Source organism: Camelus ferus, chromosome 16, assembly GCF_009834535.1.
Source record: "Camelus ferus isolate YT-003-E chromosome 16, BCGSAC_Cfer_1.0, whole genome shotgun sequence".
Lineage (NCBI taxonomy): Eukaryota > Metazoa > Chordata > Mammalia > Artiodactyla > Camelidae > Camelus > Camelus ferus.
The window spans coordinates 36169047-36184681 of record NC_045711.1 but is presented as its reverse complement, the minus strand read 5'-3'; the positions used below and the strand labels follow the sequence as shown (position 1 = coordinate 36184681).

At 53.8% G+C, this 15635-nt stretch overlaps 1 protein-coding gene across 8 annotated transcripts; it reads left to right on the top strand.

The window, feature by feature from the left end:
• The first annotated feature begins 944 nt into the window (after nt 1–944).
• ETV4 (ETS variant transcription factor 4) lies at nt 945–15635 on the top strand. Of its 8 annotated transcripts, none has more exons than XM_032457281.1 (14): nt 945–1176; nt 1688–1831; nt 2009–2102; nt 2321–2368; nt 9021–9074; nt 10305–10431; nt 10916–11077; nt 11302–11570; nt 13133–13279; nt 13411–13485; nt 13641–13709; nt 13892–14064; nt 14335–14436; nt 14749–14973. In XM_032457281.1, exons 2-14 carry the CDS (start codon nt 1772–1774, stop codon nt 14971–14973), a joined length of 1605 nt encoding a protein of 534 aa, XP_032313172.1. In that variant the 5' UTR covers nt 945–1176; nt 1688–1771. The 8 variants fall into 8 exon arrangements, with proteins under 8 accessions (XP_032313172.1, XP_032313166.1, XP_032313167.1 ...); XM_032457275.1 differs by having other exon boundaries at nt 1047–1176; nt 1720–1831; nt 14749–15635; XM_032457276.1 differs by having other exon boundaries at nt 1047–1176; nt 1720–1831; nt 10308–10431.

Sequence of the window (15635 nt, the reverse complement as noted above, 5' to 3'; positions counted from 1 at the left end):
ATAAATGTTTATTGACTGAACTGGTATATAAATGAGGTGACAGACTACGAGCAGTTTTTGACTAGAACTGAAAGCATTCCTGCCCCGGGATCATCAGATTCCTTGGGGCTTTTGCTACCTAATACCCTATGTTTGCTCTCAGAGGAAAGATGGCGGAGAGGGAACTGCATTTTCAGAGGTCCATACTGGGCCTCTGGTTTCTATTGCAATCAATAGAAAGTGGGTCACAGAACAGCTCTGCAAAGAACAGACCCTTGAGGAAAAGCCTGGATTCTGTGCCAACTTCCATTTATTGAGCGCCTACTGTGTATCAGTTGTTGTCACATAGCTTTAATTCATTGGACTGTGGCCTCAAAGGGCTGCAAAGGAGAACGTAAGTGATTGGGGGATGTAAACCTCAGCCGTGAGTGACCTCAGCCAAGCCACCGCCCCTCTCTGAGTTTTCATTTTCGGTCGCCGTAAAATGGAAACAATAGAACCCCTTGGCCAGCTTATGGAAATGAAATGAGCACGTGGAAGCAGAGCGCTTCATAAATGCTCGTTATTATTGCTCCTCTGGGCACACAAGTCGGCTCGCCTCCCCCCAGGGCGCACACGCAGACATGTTCACACTCCCACGTACATGCAGATGCACAGAGACGTGTGCAGACGCCAACCGGAGGGGTAGCCGAGCCTCAGCCCCAGGACCAACGCCGCGTCCCGCAGAGAAGCCGTCGGCCCTCGGCTTCCCTCCTTTTCTCTCAGCTCTTTATGAATGAACTCCGGCCGCGGAGAGTTTATTTTTTTATGAATGGGAGCCCAAGCCGTGAATGAAGCCGGGAGCCAGCCCCTGCGTCCTGATTGGCCCCCGCGGATGGGAAACTCCGCCCCCACGGCTCGGCCGGACGAGTCTCCGGATTGGCGGGCGTGCCCGGCCCTGGGGTTTCATTCACAAAAGTCAATGAAACAAAGAGAACGGGGTGGGGGGTGAGAGAGCCGAGGCCGAGGCGAAGGAAATGCACCAATCAGCCGCTCCCCGGAGCTCACAACTGTCGGCGGCGCCCGGAAAACAAGCCGGTGCGCGGGGTACCTGGGGCCAGGGCCGCCTCGCTCCGGCCTAGCCCCGCGGGCTCTCAGTGCGGCCCTGGGGCATGCTCGGGACCCCCCGAGGCTCCAGCACAGACGCCCGGGCCTCAGGTGAGGCTGCGGGAGGGAGTGGGAGGGGGGTCTGTGATTCCCCGTCTCGCCTCCAACACGCACCACACTCTTACCGTCTCCTCCGCAGATTCCAGGGCAGAGGGTGGGAGGCGCTGGGATTCAGGGTTGGAGGTGGCGCTGGAGTTGTGCGCGTGCCAATGGTGCGCGCCTCGCCTGCTGCTCTGCGCGCGAGCGCACGCGCGCGCGCACACACACACACATACACACACACACACACACACACACACACACACACACACACACACACAATCTTATGTAACAGAGCCTGGGCAAAGCAGGGCTGCAGAAAGCAGCCAAAACGGCGAGCCAGGCTCCCAGGAGCAGGTGGGACCTCCTTTGGCGGGAGGGGAGTGGTGGCGGCGCTCAGCTCTGCAGGCGGAAACCTATCCATCGCCTGAGTGAGTCGGAGAAGTTTTGCCGTCGGACCCAGAGCCTTGGGACTGCCCCTCCCCGTCGCCCTTACCCGCCCCCACCTCGGTGCCTTTCCCAGACGGTGTGCGAACGCAGCTCCCCCGCCCCCAGGTCTCTGCCCCCGCACGGGGCCGGGGCCGAACGGCCCGGAGGGAGCGGCCGGATGGAGCGGAGGATGAAAGGCGGATACTTGGACCAGCAAGTGCCCTACACCTTCTGCAGCGTGAGCGCCGCGCCAGCCTCCACGCCCGTCCCCCTCCCTGCACTCCGCCCATACCCACCCCGTAGCCCCAACGGGGTCCAGGGCTGCCCGCCCCTGAGTCACCCCGGGACCCCAGCCCCGCCCCCCAGACCAGGCGGCCTCAGGGTGACTCGAGGGTATTCTTCCCCTTCCCCGCAGAAATCGCCCGGAAATGGGAGCTTGCGCGAAGCCCTGATGGTCCCGCAGGGGAAGCTCATGGACCCGGGCTCCCTGCCGCCCTCCGACTCCGAAGGTAAAGAGAGTGAGAGACAAACTGCCACCCTCCCCACCTCACAAACCCCGAGGGCGGACCCTGGAGCCCCCGCCCTTTTCCCAAAAAGACTCGCCCTCCTTAAGACTGGTCATTCTCGGCCCCGACCCGCAAGGGCAAGTCACTGGGATTGCTAGGGCTCCCGCTCTCTCACCAGCACCTCCATCTCACCTTCTCCAATTCCATTATTCACCCCTCAGATCTCTTCCAGGATCTAAGTCACTTCCAGGAGACATGGCTCGCTGAAGGTGAGTAGTTTTCTGACTTGTTCTATTACTGCGGTGGGGATGCTCTCTCCCCCGAGTATTCCAGCCTAGCCCACTTCTTTTCTCCTGGCCTCAAGGGCCTCTCCAAGGTCCCCTCCCCACGTCCCCTGCCTCTCCACTCTTTCCAGGGCCCAGTGTGGATACTTACATAGATATTTATTTTCTCTGCCCTCAGCCAGGCTTGTGTAACTAGGCCTGGGGATGAATCAGACCATTGTGTGGGGTATTTGCTTATTTGAATGGAACTTGGCTCTGGGCCCGTTTTCCTGGTTGAAATTTTCATTTGCAAAGTTTGTTTGGCACCAGCTGCCAGGCCGAGGTGTGTGTTGGGGTGTTGGGAGGGAGGTGTAAGGGACAGGAGAATGAGGAGAAGGAGTGATTAATTTGTTACCTGTCTTCAGGAGTTGCCAAAACATTGCTTTTTACCTCCCCCAACCCCGGTTTCTCTTCCTCCCAACCCCCAGCGCCAAACAATTTACTGTCTGAGCCAAAAGAGCAACAAAAGTTTAAATAATTCTTTTTTGCAGCACTTTGGCAAAGTGAGCCCAGGGCTTCTCCCCACAAATAGCCTTGATTGTAATTCTGATGGCAACTGATCCTCCCTCCTCCTTCCCTCCTGAATACCTTCCGCCCCAGGCAATTGCCCCGCCAGTTTGCTGGGGTGGAGGGGAATGTAGCTGTGAGCCGATTGGGGTGGGGTCAGTAGCTGGGCCTCCTCTGGGTAGGGAGATGTGATCTGGGGGTCTCTGATTCATTGGTGTGTGTTTGGGTGGGGCCTGAGGGTGTCGTCGGTGGGCTGCAGTTAGGAGGTTTATGGTATTCAGACAGTCTCTGAGAGGGAAGAGATAACACTCCCATCTTAGGATTCCTTCATTATAACACGGAAAACCAAGAAACCACAGCACTAAGAACCCCTTCTCGAGGGCTTGTCTCTTCTTGGGATTTCCCCATCCCTTTACCTGAGGGGAGGTGAATCATCTTTGATGATTTTTAAAACTCAAACCCAGCTCCTCTGGAACCATCTCTAAAAGCTTGGGGTAGAAGGGAAGACTCCTGACTAGATGCTTGGAGTAAGACTAGATCTGTCTTGACAACTGTGGTATCCCCAAAATATGTATGTTAACAGAATGGCTACTTAGCATAGAGCAAATAACCAGGACATTTTGTGGAATTCATAGCTGAATGGCCACGTGGGTGTTGGAGGCATCTGGGGGCTCTGGGAGGATTGTGCATGTCTTTCCGGACTCTGCAAGCCCTGCGTGCCCAGCTCTGAGTTGCCACCAGAGCTGTTCCCTGTCCTCCCATCCTCCTCCTGAGGTTCCGGAGCTGGGCTGCAGGAGAGGTGTCAGTTTCCACCATCTCTTAAACACTTCCTTTCTCAATGCCTCATTTCTGTCTGGCTCTCCAGGCTCCTTGTCTGTCAGCAGCTGAGGGTCCATGCACTCCCCAAGTGGGCTGCTCCTGGGGCTGTGATATAGGGGTAGGCTCAGAGGTTGACATTTTGGAAGCACCTGGTCCATTTGTGCCTGGGTTTGAAATGGGAAGGAGAGGAAAATGTTCTCATCTTCTCTCAACCTTGGAAGCCCCTCCCCTTGGCGGTGGGGGTCTAGAAATTGTACTTGTGTCTATCTGCATGTGTCAGTGTGACAGCCAGTGTGTGTGTTTCCTGCTGCTGCCCTGGAAGTCCCTGTACATTTAAATCCAGTGGGTGGGGAGGTGGAGGTGGGGATCGCAAGACGGAGGGGGGCTGGCGCTGGGATCTCCTTGGTTCCCTCTCCTTCCTTCTGAGGGAGCAGCTCAGGTTCCCAGCTGGCGATGGATGGCCAGGCCTGAGGGGGGGATGCTGAGGCCGCTCGCTCCTTCTCACTCTCTCTGCGGAGACAGATGCAGCTGCCGGGGCCCTGTCCCCCTGCACCATCCCAGCATCACCCCAGCCTCCGCTCCTGCCTCTTCCCACCAGGTCAGTGACCCCAGAGGGAGCTTTGGGGTGGCAGGGAGGGACTGGCTCATTTGGAACCTTGCCAGTGTGGGGCGTGTAGGACTGGGGGCCGGAACCCAACCTCCCTACATCAGCTTGAAAGGGAAAAGCCCCGATCTGGAGAGAAGCAGTGGGTCCTTGAAGTGAGGGTGGGGCTGTGAAGAATTCGGGGGATACCAGGTTGGATCCTGGTGGAGGTGGTTGTGGGTTCAGAGTCTGGTGTCCGGGCATCATTGGGAGTGAGTGTGAGTGGAGCTTTGTAGAGACGGCTCAAACATCTTTGGGTCTGGGGTTTTTCTAGATGGAGAGGGTGGGGAAGAGGGGATGAAGTGAAAGCTAAGAGGGTGTGTCTGATTTTGAGGTGCCTGAAATCTGCTGAATTGCTGGAGAAAGAATCAGGCTACTGCAGAGAAACCCAGGCTCAGGCAGGCTGAGCCCAGGCTGTGTCTGATTGTGGTAAAAAATGTGCTGTTTCTGGTCAAGGGTTCCTTTTCGGGCTTGTCGGGAGCCCCCAGGAACCCTCAGAGACAATGACTTTGGTCTCTTCGGTGGTAAGGAACATTGACTCTGGGCCATGTGTGTCCTTTGTATAAAGTGGAGGTTCATAATGGGGTCTATGGATTCCCAAAAGCCTGTGAATTGATTGCAGGGGTCCTTGAGCCCTCCGATATGTGTATAAAATGTTGGGGTTGTACCATACACAAAGGAATGTGAATTTTTCTAGGAAGAGAATGACCCATAGCTTTTACGAGATTCTCAAAGAGGTGGGTCTGCACCCCTTTTTATAAGAATGAGAACTCCCCCATTTTCCTCCAAGATCTGCAGTCCTCTTGCCCCTTCCTCCATCGTATTTGAAAGCCCAAGAAGACAACCTGTGTGGGAAGGGTATGCATGGAGGATGTGTTTCACCCATGTGCTGCCGTGAAGTTAAAAGGCGTTAGGGTGTGTGTGAGTCCGTGTGTGCGTGCGCTGGTGCCTCAGCGTGTCTGTGGGGAGAGATGGGGTTAATCCCCTCCCCTAGTCTTTCCTAGCTGCAGTGCCTCCTTCTATATCTTTCTGTCTCTCCCCTTCCAGAAGGCTCTTGGGGACAAATGTCTCCTCCATAGATAGAGAACTGGTTCCTTCCAGTATACTGCCAGGATGGGGGCGGGGTAAGTGTGAGAGATGAGGCTAGTGGTGACACAATGGAGCAGAAGCTCCAGAGAATTCCACCCCCGAGCCATGTCTCCCCTGGGACTCCTTAAGAGGTCCCTTCACTTCACCCTGTGATTGGATACGAAGGGGAGACGGTGATGGGGCATATAAGGTTTAGGTGGGTGGTTAACCTGAGGTGGGCTTAGCTTTTTTCGCCTCCCAGTTCTCTTGGAGCCCAGCTTGGGAGGCCCCCTAAACCCCTTCTTTGCTAGTGACCACTCCCTCCGCTCCCCCACCACTGGAAGGAATGTTCTCTAAAATTCTTTCTTTCCAGGGGCATTATGCTGGCTTGGCAGTTTTCCCATCCCCTCCGTAATCATCTGCCATGTCCCCAGGCAGATAAACTCCTCCTCAGTGCCAGGGTGGAGTTGGGGGCAGACCCTGGCACACTGGCTTGGCAGCCAAAACTCAGCCAAGCCAACAAATAAATAGAGTGTGGCTTACACTTAAGACCAAACATGGTAATTAGAAATTCTCCTGCTCTCCAGGAACTCGATGCTCTGTGTTACTGTTCCCATTTCCATCCTTGACAGTCTCTGAGCAACTGAGGCCCTGTCCTGCCCCTTTGGGAGAAGCCGGTGTTCTGGGCAGGGGCCAAGCAGAGACTGGGGATCGTACCACAAACCATTCTTTCTCCTGGCCCAGGGAAGAAGATGGTGCCACCTCTCTTGAGGTGTGATCAGCGTGCTGGGGGTGGCCTCCTCTGGGACTTCTGGGTGAGGGTGTTTCTGGTCAAACCTTCCGGGCTTGAGATGAGAGGAAAGCAAGATGACCCCAGGGCTCTCTAGCGTCAGGTGAACTGGCCTGTGATGCCAGCAGGAGATGCCCTTGGCCCATTACCTCAACCCTTACCTCAATGGAAAGTGGCACTTAATGAAGCCCCAGAGGGGGCTGAGATTGCATCAGCCTCCCCTTGCTCTGCACCTCCCCCGCCCTTGGGACCCTCCTTGCCTGGGTAGCAAGGAGGGAAATATTGCTCATCCTGCTACTATCACCCCCATCTGCCACTTTGGGGGCATCACCTGTGGTTGGGCCAGAGGACACAGCAGGGATGAACTTGGGCCTTTCACCCCTGGGCAACTGATCAGGTTTATTACATCCTTCCCTTTATCCGGTTTTCCAAATCTACCTATTCTTGAGGGCTACCAGCAGTGTGTGTTAAAAATACAGACACCTGGCCCTTGCCCCAAGCCTATGGAATGGGACTCTCCTGGGGAGGGGACCAGGAATCTGCATTTTTGTTTTAACAATGCCCCAGGATTCTTGATTGCGGCCAGTCTGGGAATGGTTGCCTCTTGTGCCCTAGTTGTGCTCCTGCGAAGATGTGCTTGTGGGTTTTTTTGTTTTTGCCAAGGGATTTCATGCCCTACTGATCTATTTCATCACTTTAGAATTATTTTACATTGTCTTTTTTTCATAAGTTCTTTAGCTGCTGGTGGTTCCGGATTCTTAAACCTCTCATCCCAGTCCCTCTGTCAAGAAGTCGCCTATCTATAAACGTTGATTTTAAAGCACTTGGCACCTCTGATATTTAAAAGAGGTTGGTAAAGAATTCACCTGCCAAGCAATTGATCACAGCCTAAAGCATCCCTTGTGAGATGTGCTTTCCCCAGAGGTCCTGCCACTAATGTTACCGGGTGGTGGAAAGAGGGGTTCCTCCAGGGCAGGGAAGGGCTGCTTGGTTAGGATCTCTTTACTTCTGGCTCCCACCAGCCTGAGGATGGGGGTCATTGTATGTTTATTCACTTGGTGGACAAAGAATGCATTGAGTGTCTATGCTGAACTGGACCCTGTCCCAGGGGTGCTGGAGAGTCAGATGAACAAGATAGATAAAGACCCTGCTCTCGGTGAGTTTAACTTTCTGGTAGAGGAGATGGAAAATAAACACATGAGCATAAATTAATAAGTACAGGTAGCCATACATGCTAGGGAAAAGTAAACAGAGACCGGAGGGACCACTTTGGTTGGGGTGATCAGAGAAGGCCTGTGAGGTGACAAAGTGAGGTAAGACTGCAAAGGCCAGAAAAAATAGGCAAAGATGTGGAGAAGAGGAATCAGCTGAATAGGTCTGAGGACCCAAAAGGAGACCAGAGCTCTGGAGAGTAACAGGCAAGGAGAAGCATGTCAGAGAGGTACGCGAGAACCAGAATACTTGGAGCCTTGGAGGCCGAAAGGAGGAGTTTGGGGTTTGTGCTTTAAGCAAGGAAGAGAAGTGATTGGATTTCTGTTGTAAAAAGATCACTCTTACAGCTATGTGGAGAGTGGAATTAGGGAGTTCTGATAAGAGGTTGTGGCTGAAATCCAAGGAAGAAATGATAGAACCTTGGCCCAGGAGAAAGGCTATAGCGACTGGGGTGTGAACATGTATAGGCCAGGAGGAGTGGAGGTGTTCTCCAGCCATCTCCTCGTGTCCCTCACTGTCCCTCACCCTTACCATCCATTCTCAACTCCCTGGTCATTTCATCCATGAGTTTCCCCATTGTCCAGTCTGAGAGCAGTCTCCAGGGACCGAGAGACCCGTCTCTTTGGGTCCCATTGCCTCACCTTCAAACCACTCTTCCCAAACTCTCAGGAAGTCCTTCTTGGTGTCTACCCTTCCCCTTCCTGCTGTGATCTACTTATTCTTGAGAGAGGGGCAAAAGTGGGATCAGGAGAGGTACTCAGCCGTATCCCACCTGAAGGAGTTGGTGAGATCAGTGTAAAAGCTAGAAATCAAAGCCCGGATATCCAGTTTGGAGGCTGTGGATGAGCTGCTGTTCTATTTTAGTTTTTCTGCCTAATCCCCAAACCCAGCTCCACCCACACTGGCACCCTGGGAGTGCATCTCAGACCTCCAGTTTTGGGAAGCTCTCCTCTCTCCCCTTAGCCGCACATCAAGGGAATGAGGCACCATGACCTACCAGTGTCCCCAGGCTCCTCTCCCATTGTCATCCTCTAATCACCTCTCATGAACCATTCTCTTTCCTCCATTCCATCTCCTTTCCCAGGCTCTAGATTTCTAGGTTTCACCCAGGAGGTTATATAAAAGGCAGATTCCTAGGCAGCACAGAGTCAGAATCTTCCCATATGAGTTTATTTCACAGGACCTCACTCCTTACGGAGCCTGCCCATCCCAGATGCAACTCTGCTGTGAGCTTTGAGGGAGCTTTGTAAACTCTCAGGGGCAGGGCTGTTTTCACTTCAGGAAAATGGAGGGAAAAAAGACAAAGTATCAAGAAAGAAACTCTGGAATCTGCTCAGACAGGTTCTGAGAGCTTGCAGCCTATCCTCCAGGGTATTAATGGGACCCAGAGATGGCGGGCGCTAGGACCTGGGGTGGAGTTGCCTTCAGTCCTAGGAAAGCTGTTTTCCCTTCAGGCTGGTGCTAATCTGCAGGGCTGCATTAATGATGTCTGTCGGGGAGCCAGTGGGGCTGCTATCCAGGACCCCCATCCCAGGCTCACCTCTGACCTCTCTCTGCAGCTCAGGTACCTGACAGTGATGAGCAGTTTGTTCCTGATTTCCATTCAGAAAACTGTGAGTAGTGGACCCTGGATAGAGGGAATGGGGAGTGGGGGAGGGCAGGAAATGAGTCATGGGGATAGGGAATCACAAAAGATCCACTTGTTCTCTCCTCTAGAAAAGGGTGAAGGGCAGGGCTCCCCGTTCTTGGGTTTGGACTCAAAGACAAAACAGTAACTGGGAGATGAAGACCTCGGTTCAAATCGGGGATTGCCCCATCCTAGCTGTGTGACCTTGGAGCAGAAGTTTCATCTCTCTGATCCTCCATTTCCTTCTTCTTTTTTTTTTTTAATTGAAGTATAGTTGATTTTTTTCCCCCTTATTTCTGAAATGAAGGGCTTGGACCACTGCAACAGGGTCCATTCCTACCATTCTAAGTTAATTTTGTGCAACTGGGGGCGATTTTGTCCCACCCCCCAGAAACATGTGGCAATGTCTGTTGACATTTCAGATTGTCACAACTGAGGGTGGGGTGCTGTTGGTGTCTAGTGGGTATAGGCCAGGGATGCTGGTAACATCCTGTGATGCTCTGGACAGCTCCCATGACAAAGGATTATCTGTCCCAAATGTCACTAGTGCTACTGTTGAGAAACCCTGCTTTAATATCAGATACTTTGCTCTCAACTGCCTTCAGTGAAATGAAATAGGGCACAAATAATTCACATGAGAACAGTCAGTTGTAGGTTTTTGACTTGCCGACTTGGGACCAACTCTGCTGCTCAGCCTGGTGGCTAGAGTTTTCAGACCCAGCAGGGGCCACAGGAAAGGCCAGTGTTCTTCACAGATAATTAGGAGCATGTGTATGATGCTAGTCAGCTGACATGTAAGTGGGCTAATGTCCAACCTTCACCAGAAAAAGAAAGATTCTTTATAGCTCCAAATACGAAAACATTTCTCTCCCTTGGAATTTTCCAGAGCATTCAGGAAAACCACAGGCCCTTGGTTGAAGGTGCTCACTGCTACAGAGGTGTTTTTGGAGGGTTGAGGTTGCATTAAATGTTGAACTTTAGACAGTTTCTTTGGTTAATACTGGACATTAGCCTGATGTATAAAACTAGATATAAAGTAAATAGCCAAACTCTTCTTAAAAGTGTCAATGTTTCGCTGAAAGATGAGGCCCAGAGAAGGGGGATGAGGCTATACCGGACACCCAGCTGGTCCTCAAAAAGCAGAAGGTGTCGGAAGCTCTTCCTGCTTCTTCTGTGACACTCTCTGGCCTTGCTCTGCCTCCCCCGACCTCCACAGTAGCTTTCCACAGCCCCACCACCAGGATCAAGAAGGAGCCTCAGAGTCCCCACGCAGACCCGGCCCTGTCCTGCAGCAGAAAGCCGCCCCTCCCCCACCACCATGGCGAGCAGTGCCTTTATTCCAGGTGAGCCCCAGCTCGGCCCTGGTGAAGAGTTGGGTGGAAATGGGGGGAGGCACCAGTGAGCAGCAGCAGCAGTTGAGATGCAAGTTAGACAACAGAAAGGGTTTCCGAGCTCCCTTAATGGAATAATATGGTTCCGGATTTCCTGAGTTAGTTAGGATGAAAAATGCAGCAGGGGGTTCAAGGGATGTGTGTTAAGGCCGGGGCAGAGTATTTCCACTGGAGAAGCCACTCTCCCACCCAACCCAGTTGCTCTGGGCTGGGGAGAGGTGTTCTCAAGTTTACCCCCAACCCCCCCCCCCAGCTTCAGGATTATGAAAGGAGAAAGAGTTCATCTGGAGCCAAGTCTGGCTCATGCCGTTCCTTCTCCAGCACCCTCTACTCTTCTCCCATAATCCCTGTGACCTGACTTCCCAGGGAATGAAGGGTTCAGAGATGCTCCCCCAGCTTCTCTGCCCCCTCACCCCTGTCTTCCCCTCACCTCCAGTGCCTATGACCCCCCTAGACAAATCACCATCAAGTCCCCCGCCCCTGGTGCCCCTGGACAGTCGCCCCTGCAGCCCTTTCCCCGGGCAGAACAACGGAGTTTCCTGAGATCCTCTGGCACCTCCCAGCCCCACCCTGGCCATGCGTACCTCGGGGAGCATAGGTAAGGAGACAAAGAGACCCACCAAGCCTGTGGGTCCTGGCCTCACCAGTTTTCCCTCAATCCCTGAGTGTTCTCTATTGCCCTTAGAAACCTGGTGTGGGAGGAGGTGGGGAGGAAGGGATATTAACATCTCCCCCACCCCCACCCCACTCTGGGAGTGGCAGGCTCCAGGAAGGCTTCCCTTAATATTCTCTTCTCTTCCTTCTCCATCCCACCACATCCAGTTCCGTCTTCCAGCAGCCCCTGGAGGTCTGCCATTCCTTCACACCCTCTCAGGGAGGGGGCCGGGAACCCCTCCCAGCCCCCTACCAACACCAGCTGTCGGAGCCCTGCCCACCCTACCCCCAACAGAGCTTCAAGCAGGAATACCTTGACCCCCTGTACGAACAGGCCAGCCAGCCGGCATTGGGCCAGGGTGGAGTCAATGGGCACAGGTACCCAGGGGCGGGGGTGGTGATCAAACAGGAGCAGACGGACTTCTCCTATGACTCAGGTAAGAGATGGAATGCGAAGGGGTTGAGGAGTTTTGGTGGGCTTGCGGGGGCGGGGGGGGCAGGGAGGGTGGCATGTGATCAAATGGACAGTTCCATTAAAGCCACCGTGTGTCCCCACAAGTTATTTTTTATCTTCCCATCCGTTTACCAGTTCATACATTCAACCCACCCACCTACCACTTCTTTTCATAGATTCAAAAGAACTGTCACTTTTCAATTAGCAAATTTATATTCAGATAAGAGATAGTGGGATGTAGGTCCTTGCCCTTAGGTAGCCTGTGACTTGCCTGTGACTTGATAGGAAAGTTAAGGCATTTCTATTTCTATTTAGTGTGTATTTGGGGGCTTAATTACCTACTGAGACAAAAGTACTGTGCCAGGAGTATGAGTGGGTGCAGCTGGGGGACACAAAGATGTCATCAGTCCCTGTCCCCACAGGAGCTCAAAAATACAGAGATTTGAATAAGGAGAAACATAAACTTGAAACTAGCCAAGCTCAGTTCCCATATGGAATGCAGGATTCACGTGTGGTTTTCACATCCTGTTGAGCTTCCTGGTTGGTTGACCCATCATCCTGTCCAGAGCTGGGTACCGGAAGTAGGGACTCCGTTAAATTCTGGTTCCACCTGGCTGTTGACAGGATTGAGATGCTGTCAGCTGTGTTCAGAAGTGAGATGCGGTCAGCTGTGTTCCTAAACAGCTATAGCTCAAAGCCCCAAGTGCCCAGGGAAAGGCTCAGAAAACTTTGGCTCCTATTACAGTATTACCAGCTCCAAATTAGAGTTTATCAGCAAACTTGCATTAGAAAAAATAAATTCAGAGATTAGAGTAGGCCCAGAGCTGGCTAGAGCTTTTGAATTTCCCTTTTCCTGGTGCCCAGTCTTTTTGGTGCAGGGGGATGAGCCCCAAACCCCCAAGCTGCCCAAGTGAAAACCAGAAGGGAACGCAACACTTCTCCTTAAGACCGGGCTATAAGCCTGAGCGGTGCTGGCAGTGAAATGGAGGAAGGAGGGAGAAGCTCTTGCCACTGACCTTCAAAGGATGTAGACCGGAGGAGATCGTGTTACATGCCCTTGAACTCCTGCCCCTCCCTCCTCGGCTTCCTCTGAATGGAGTCAGGAATTCCATTCACAAAATGGAGGCATGAATGAGCCCACCCTCCCGCCTCCTCCCGGAGGTGTCAGGTTTCACCAACTCATTCATAGGTGGGCGTAGAGGGGGTAGGGCGGGAAGGGGCTGGCTTGAACGGATGGCTTCTCAGCACACCCTCCTCCAGGTGGGGTGGGGAGGTGTCAGTCCTGTGAAGTAGGATGAGATAGATGGAATGCCTCTGCCGTCAGACCTGAAAAACACGGTCTAGTGTGCCCACTGCCTCTTCCAAAGATAGATGCAGTGTGTGTTCTCTCCCTCCTTCCCTCACTCTCCCTCCCTCACACCCACACTGGGCTGGAACCTGACCTGCTGACCGGATGGCAGCCCATTCCAAGGGAATCTCAGGCTGGGACACTGAACCCTTTCCCCGGAGGTTCAGCTCTATCCCCTCCTCCCCCTAAACTCACAGGAAACAGCTGCTCCCTGGCATCTTGGGCCTTATGGAACAGCTCTGCCCAGCTCCAGCTGCTGCCTCCCAGGCCCTCTGACCCAGCCCTCAAGCTGATGGCTTTGAGTCTCATACTCCCGCTGGGCGAACCTCCCCTGGGATTTGGTGGTAGGCAGGCTGCGCAGGGGAAAGAACCAGAAGGCAGGCTGGCAAGAAGTTCTTGAATGTGTGTAGGACTGCCACCCCTACCCCTATCCTAGCCATCTATAACATCACCCTTTTTTTTCTTCCCATCCCAGATGTCCCTGGGTATGCCTCAATGTACCTTCACACAGAGGGTTTCTCCGGGCCCTCTTCAGGTGACGGGACCATGGGTAAGGCAGCCCCTTCCTTCCCCTGCCAAATGCTCCAAGTTGGAGGAGGAAGTCCTGCCATGGGGGATGGGCTCCTGGCCAGGAGTCCCTCTGGACTCTGGGGCCTCATATCTGTGAACTCCTAGATCTGAGTAGCCCCCAACTTCCTCCTCAAGGCTATGGCTATGAGAAACCTCTGCGTCCATTCCCAGATGATGTCTGCGTCGTCCCTGAGAAATTTGAAGGTCAGAGATGCGACTGTTCGCGAAAGGGTCAGGGTCTTATCCATGTCCTCTGACCGTGCCCCCCCCCCCACCCCCAGGAATCACATTACACTTAATGAGAAAGGGCCTGGGGAGAGGGGACGGGGTTGCTTGGGGAACCTGAAGGCACAAGCCCTACACCTCCTGTTTCCCATATTCCCCAGGAGACATCAAGCAGGAAGGGGTGGGAGCCTTCCGAGAGGGACCGCCCTACCAGCGCCGGGGTGCCTTGCAGCTGTGGCAGTTTCTGGTAGCCCTGCTGGATGACCCGACGAATGCCCACTTTATTGCCTGGACTGGCCGGGGGATGGAGTTCAAACTAATTGAGCCTGAGGAGGTGGGCCTCTCAAATGTCCCCACCTCTCCTCCCAACAACTTTAGGGCCTGGAGATGAGAGAACCCAGGAACAGGTGGAACATACCTTTACCATCACTGTTGCTTTATTTAACCTGAATTCCTGCCAAACATGGATCTGTGGGCCAGTGCTTAGCTGCAGGGCCAGCTGAACATTTGCACCAAGAATCTCAAGTACTCTTTCTGACCTGCCCCCCATATTTCCTCTGCTGAGCAGATATCGCCACCCCCAAATTCTATCTCCTATCCCCAGGTCGCCAGGCTCTGGGGCATCCAGAAGAACCGGCCAGCCATGAATTACGACAAACTGAGCCGCTCACTCCGGTACTACTACGAGAAAGGCATCATGCAGAAGGTCGGGGGCTCAGGGTCCAGGGGCAGGAGGGGTGGGGGCGGTGGCCATGGGAAGGTGATGGGGGCTGGGGGACATTTCTCAGCAAGTTTGTAGCAGCAAATAATTACCCAGTCAGAAAGGTCAAAGAAATTATGGGCAACCAAAGATTTATGATAAACAGTAACGGAAAAGCCTGAAGCATGGAGAGGTTGAGATGAGAGAACACAAAATTCTTAGAGGAACCAGCAGGAGAAATGGCCCCATGCATCTGCCTGGGCCTGGAGGGGGCTGCACTCCCAACTCAACACTGACTCAGGCCCTCTTTCCCAACAGGTGGCTGGCGAGCGTTACGTGTACAAGTTTGTGTGCGAGCCCGAGGCCCTCTTCTCTCTGGCCTTCCCGGACAATCAGCGTCCAGCTCTCAAGGCTGAGTTTGACCGGCCAGTCAGTGAGGAGGACACAGTCCCTTTGTCCCACTTGGATGAGAGCCCTGCCTACCTCCCAGAGCTGGCTGGCCCCACCCAGCCCTTTGGCCCCAAGGGTGGCTACTCTTACTAGCCCCTGGCAGTTGCTCCCCTGCCAATGGCGGGTGCTGCCCTGTGTACATAGAGATGAATTTGGTGTTGGGGAAACGCCCACTCTGAAACCCACAGATGTCTTTGGAGCAGGTCCCCTCTAGCCCATCAGTCACCCTGGCCCAGACTCTGAGCTGCTCCCTAGGGTTGATGGGAAGGGAAAGTGGAGACACTGAGTACAAAGGTGGAGTCTCAGAAACTCCTCCAGGGGCTTCACCTCTGGCCTCTTCCCAGGTCCTGCTTAAAGGCTCATCCCATTCCCCATCACAGAGAACAAGAGTTTACTCTGTTCTGGGGGTCAGAGAAGGAGCTTCCCTACTTCATCCTGGTGGAGAGGCGGGAATTGAGCTCCCCAGATCTCCCGCGGTGGGAAGAGAGCAGACTGGATCCTGCACTCTGCTCCAAGCTGTGGCCCTGGAGGGTTCTGCTTGTCAGTTCTTGGTGCTCTGCGTTCCCAGAGGCAGGAGGAGGCTGGAGTGAGGAACCTGGGGTGGGGGAGGGGTTGCTGGGTGGAGGCAGGGAGAGCTGGGCTCTGTTCTGGGGGCCCTCTGTCTCTCCTCTGCCTTTTCCTAGGCCCAGGCCTGGAATTTCACCTCCACCGCCACTACATCTGCTGGACCCTAATAAAGGCCCCTGCTTCTCCTA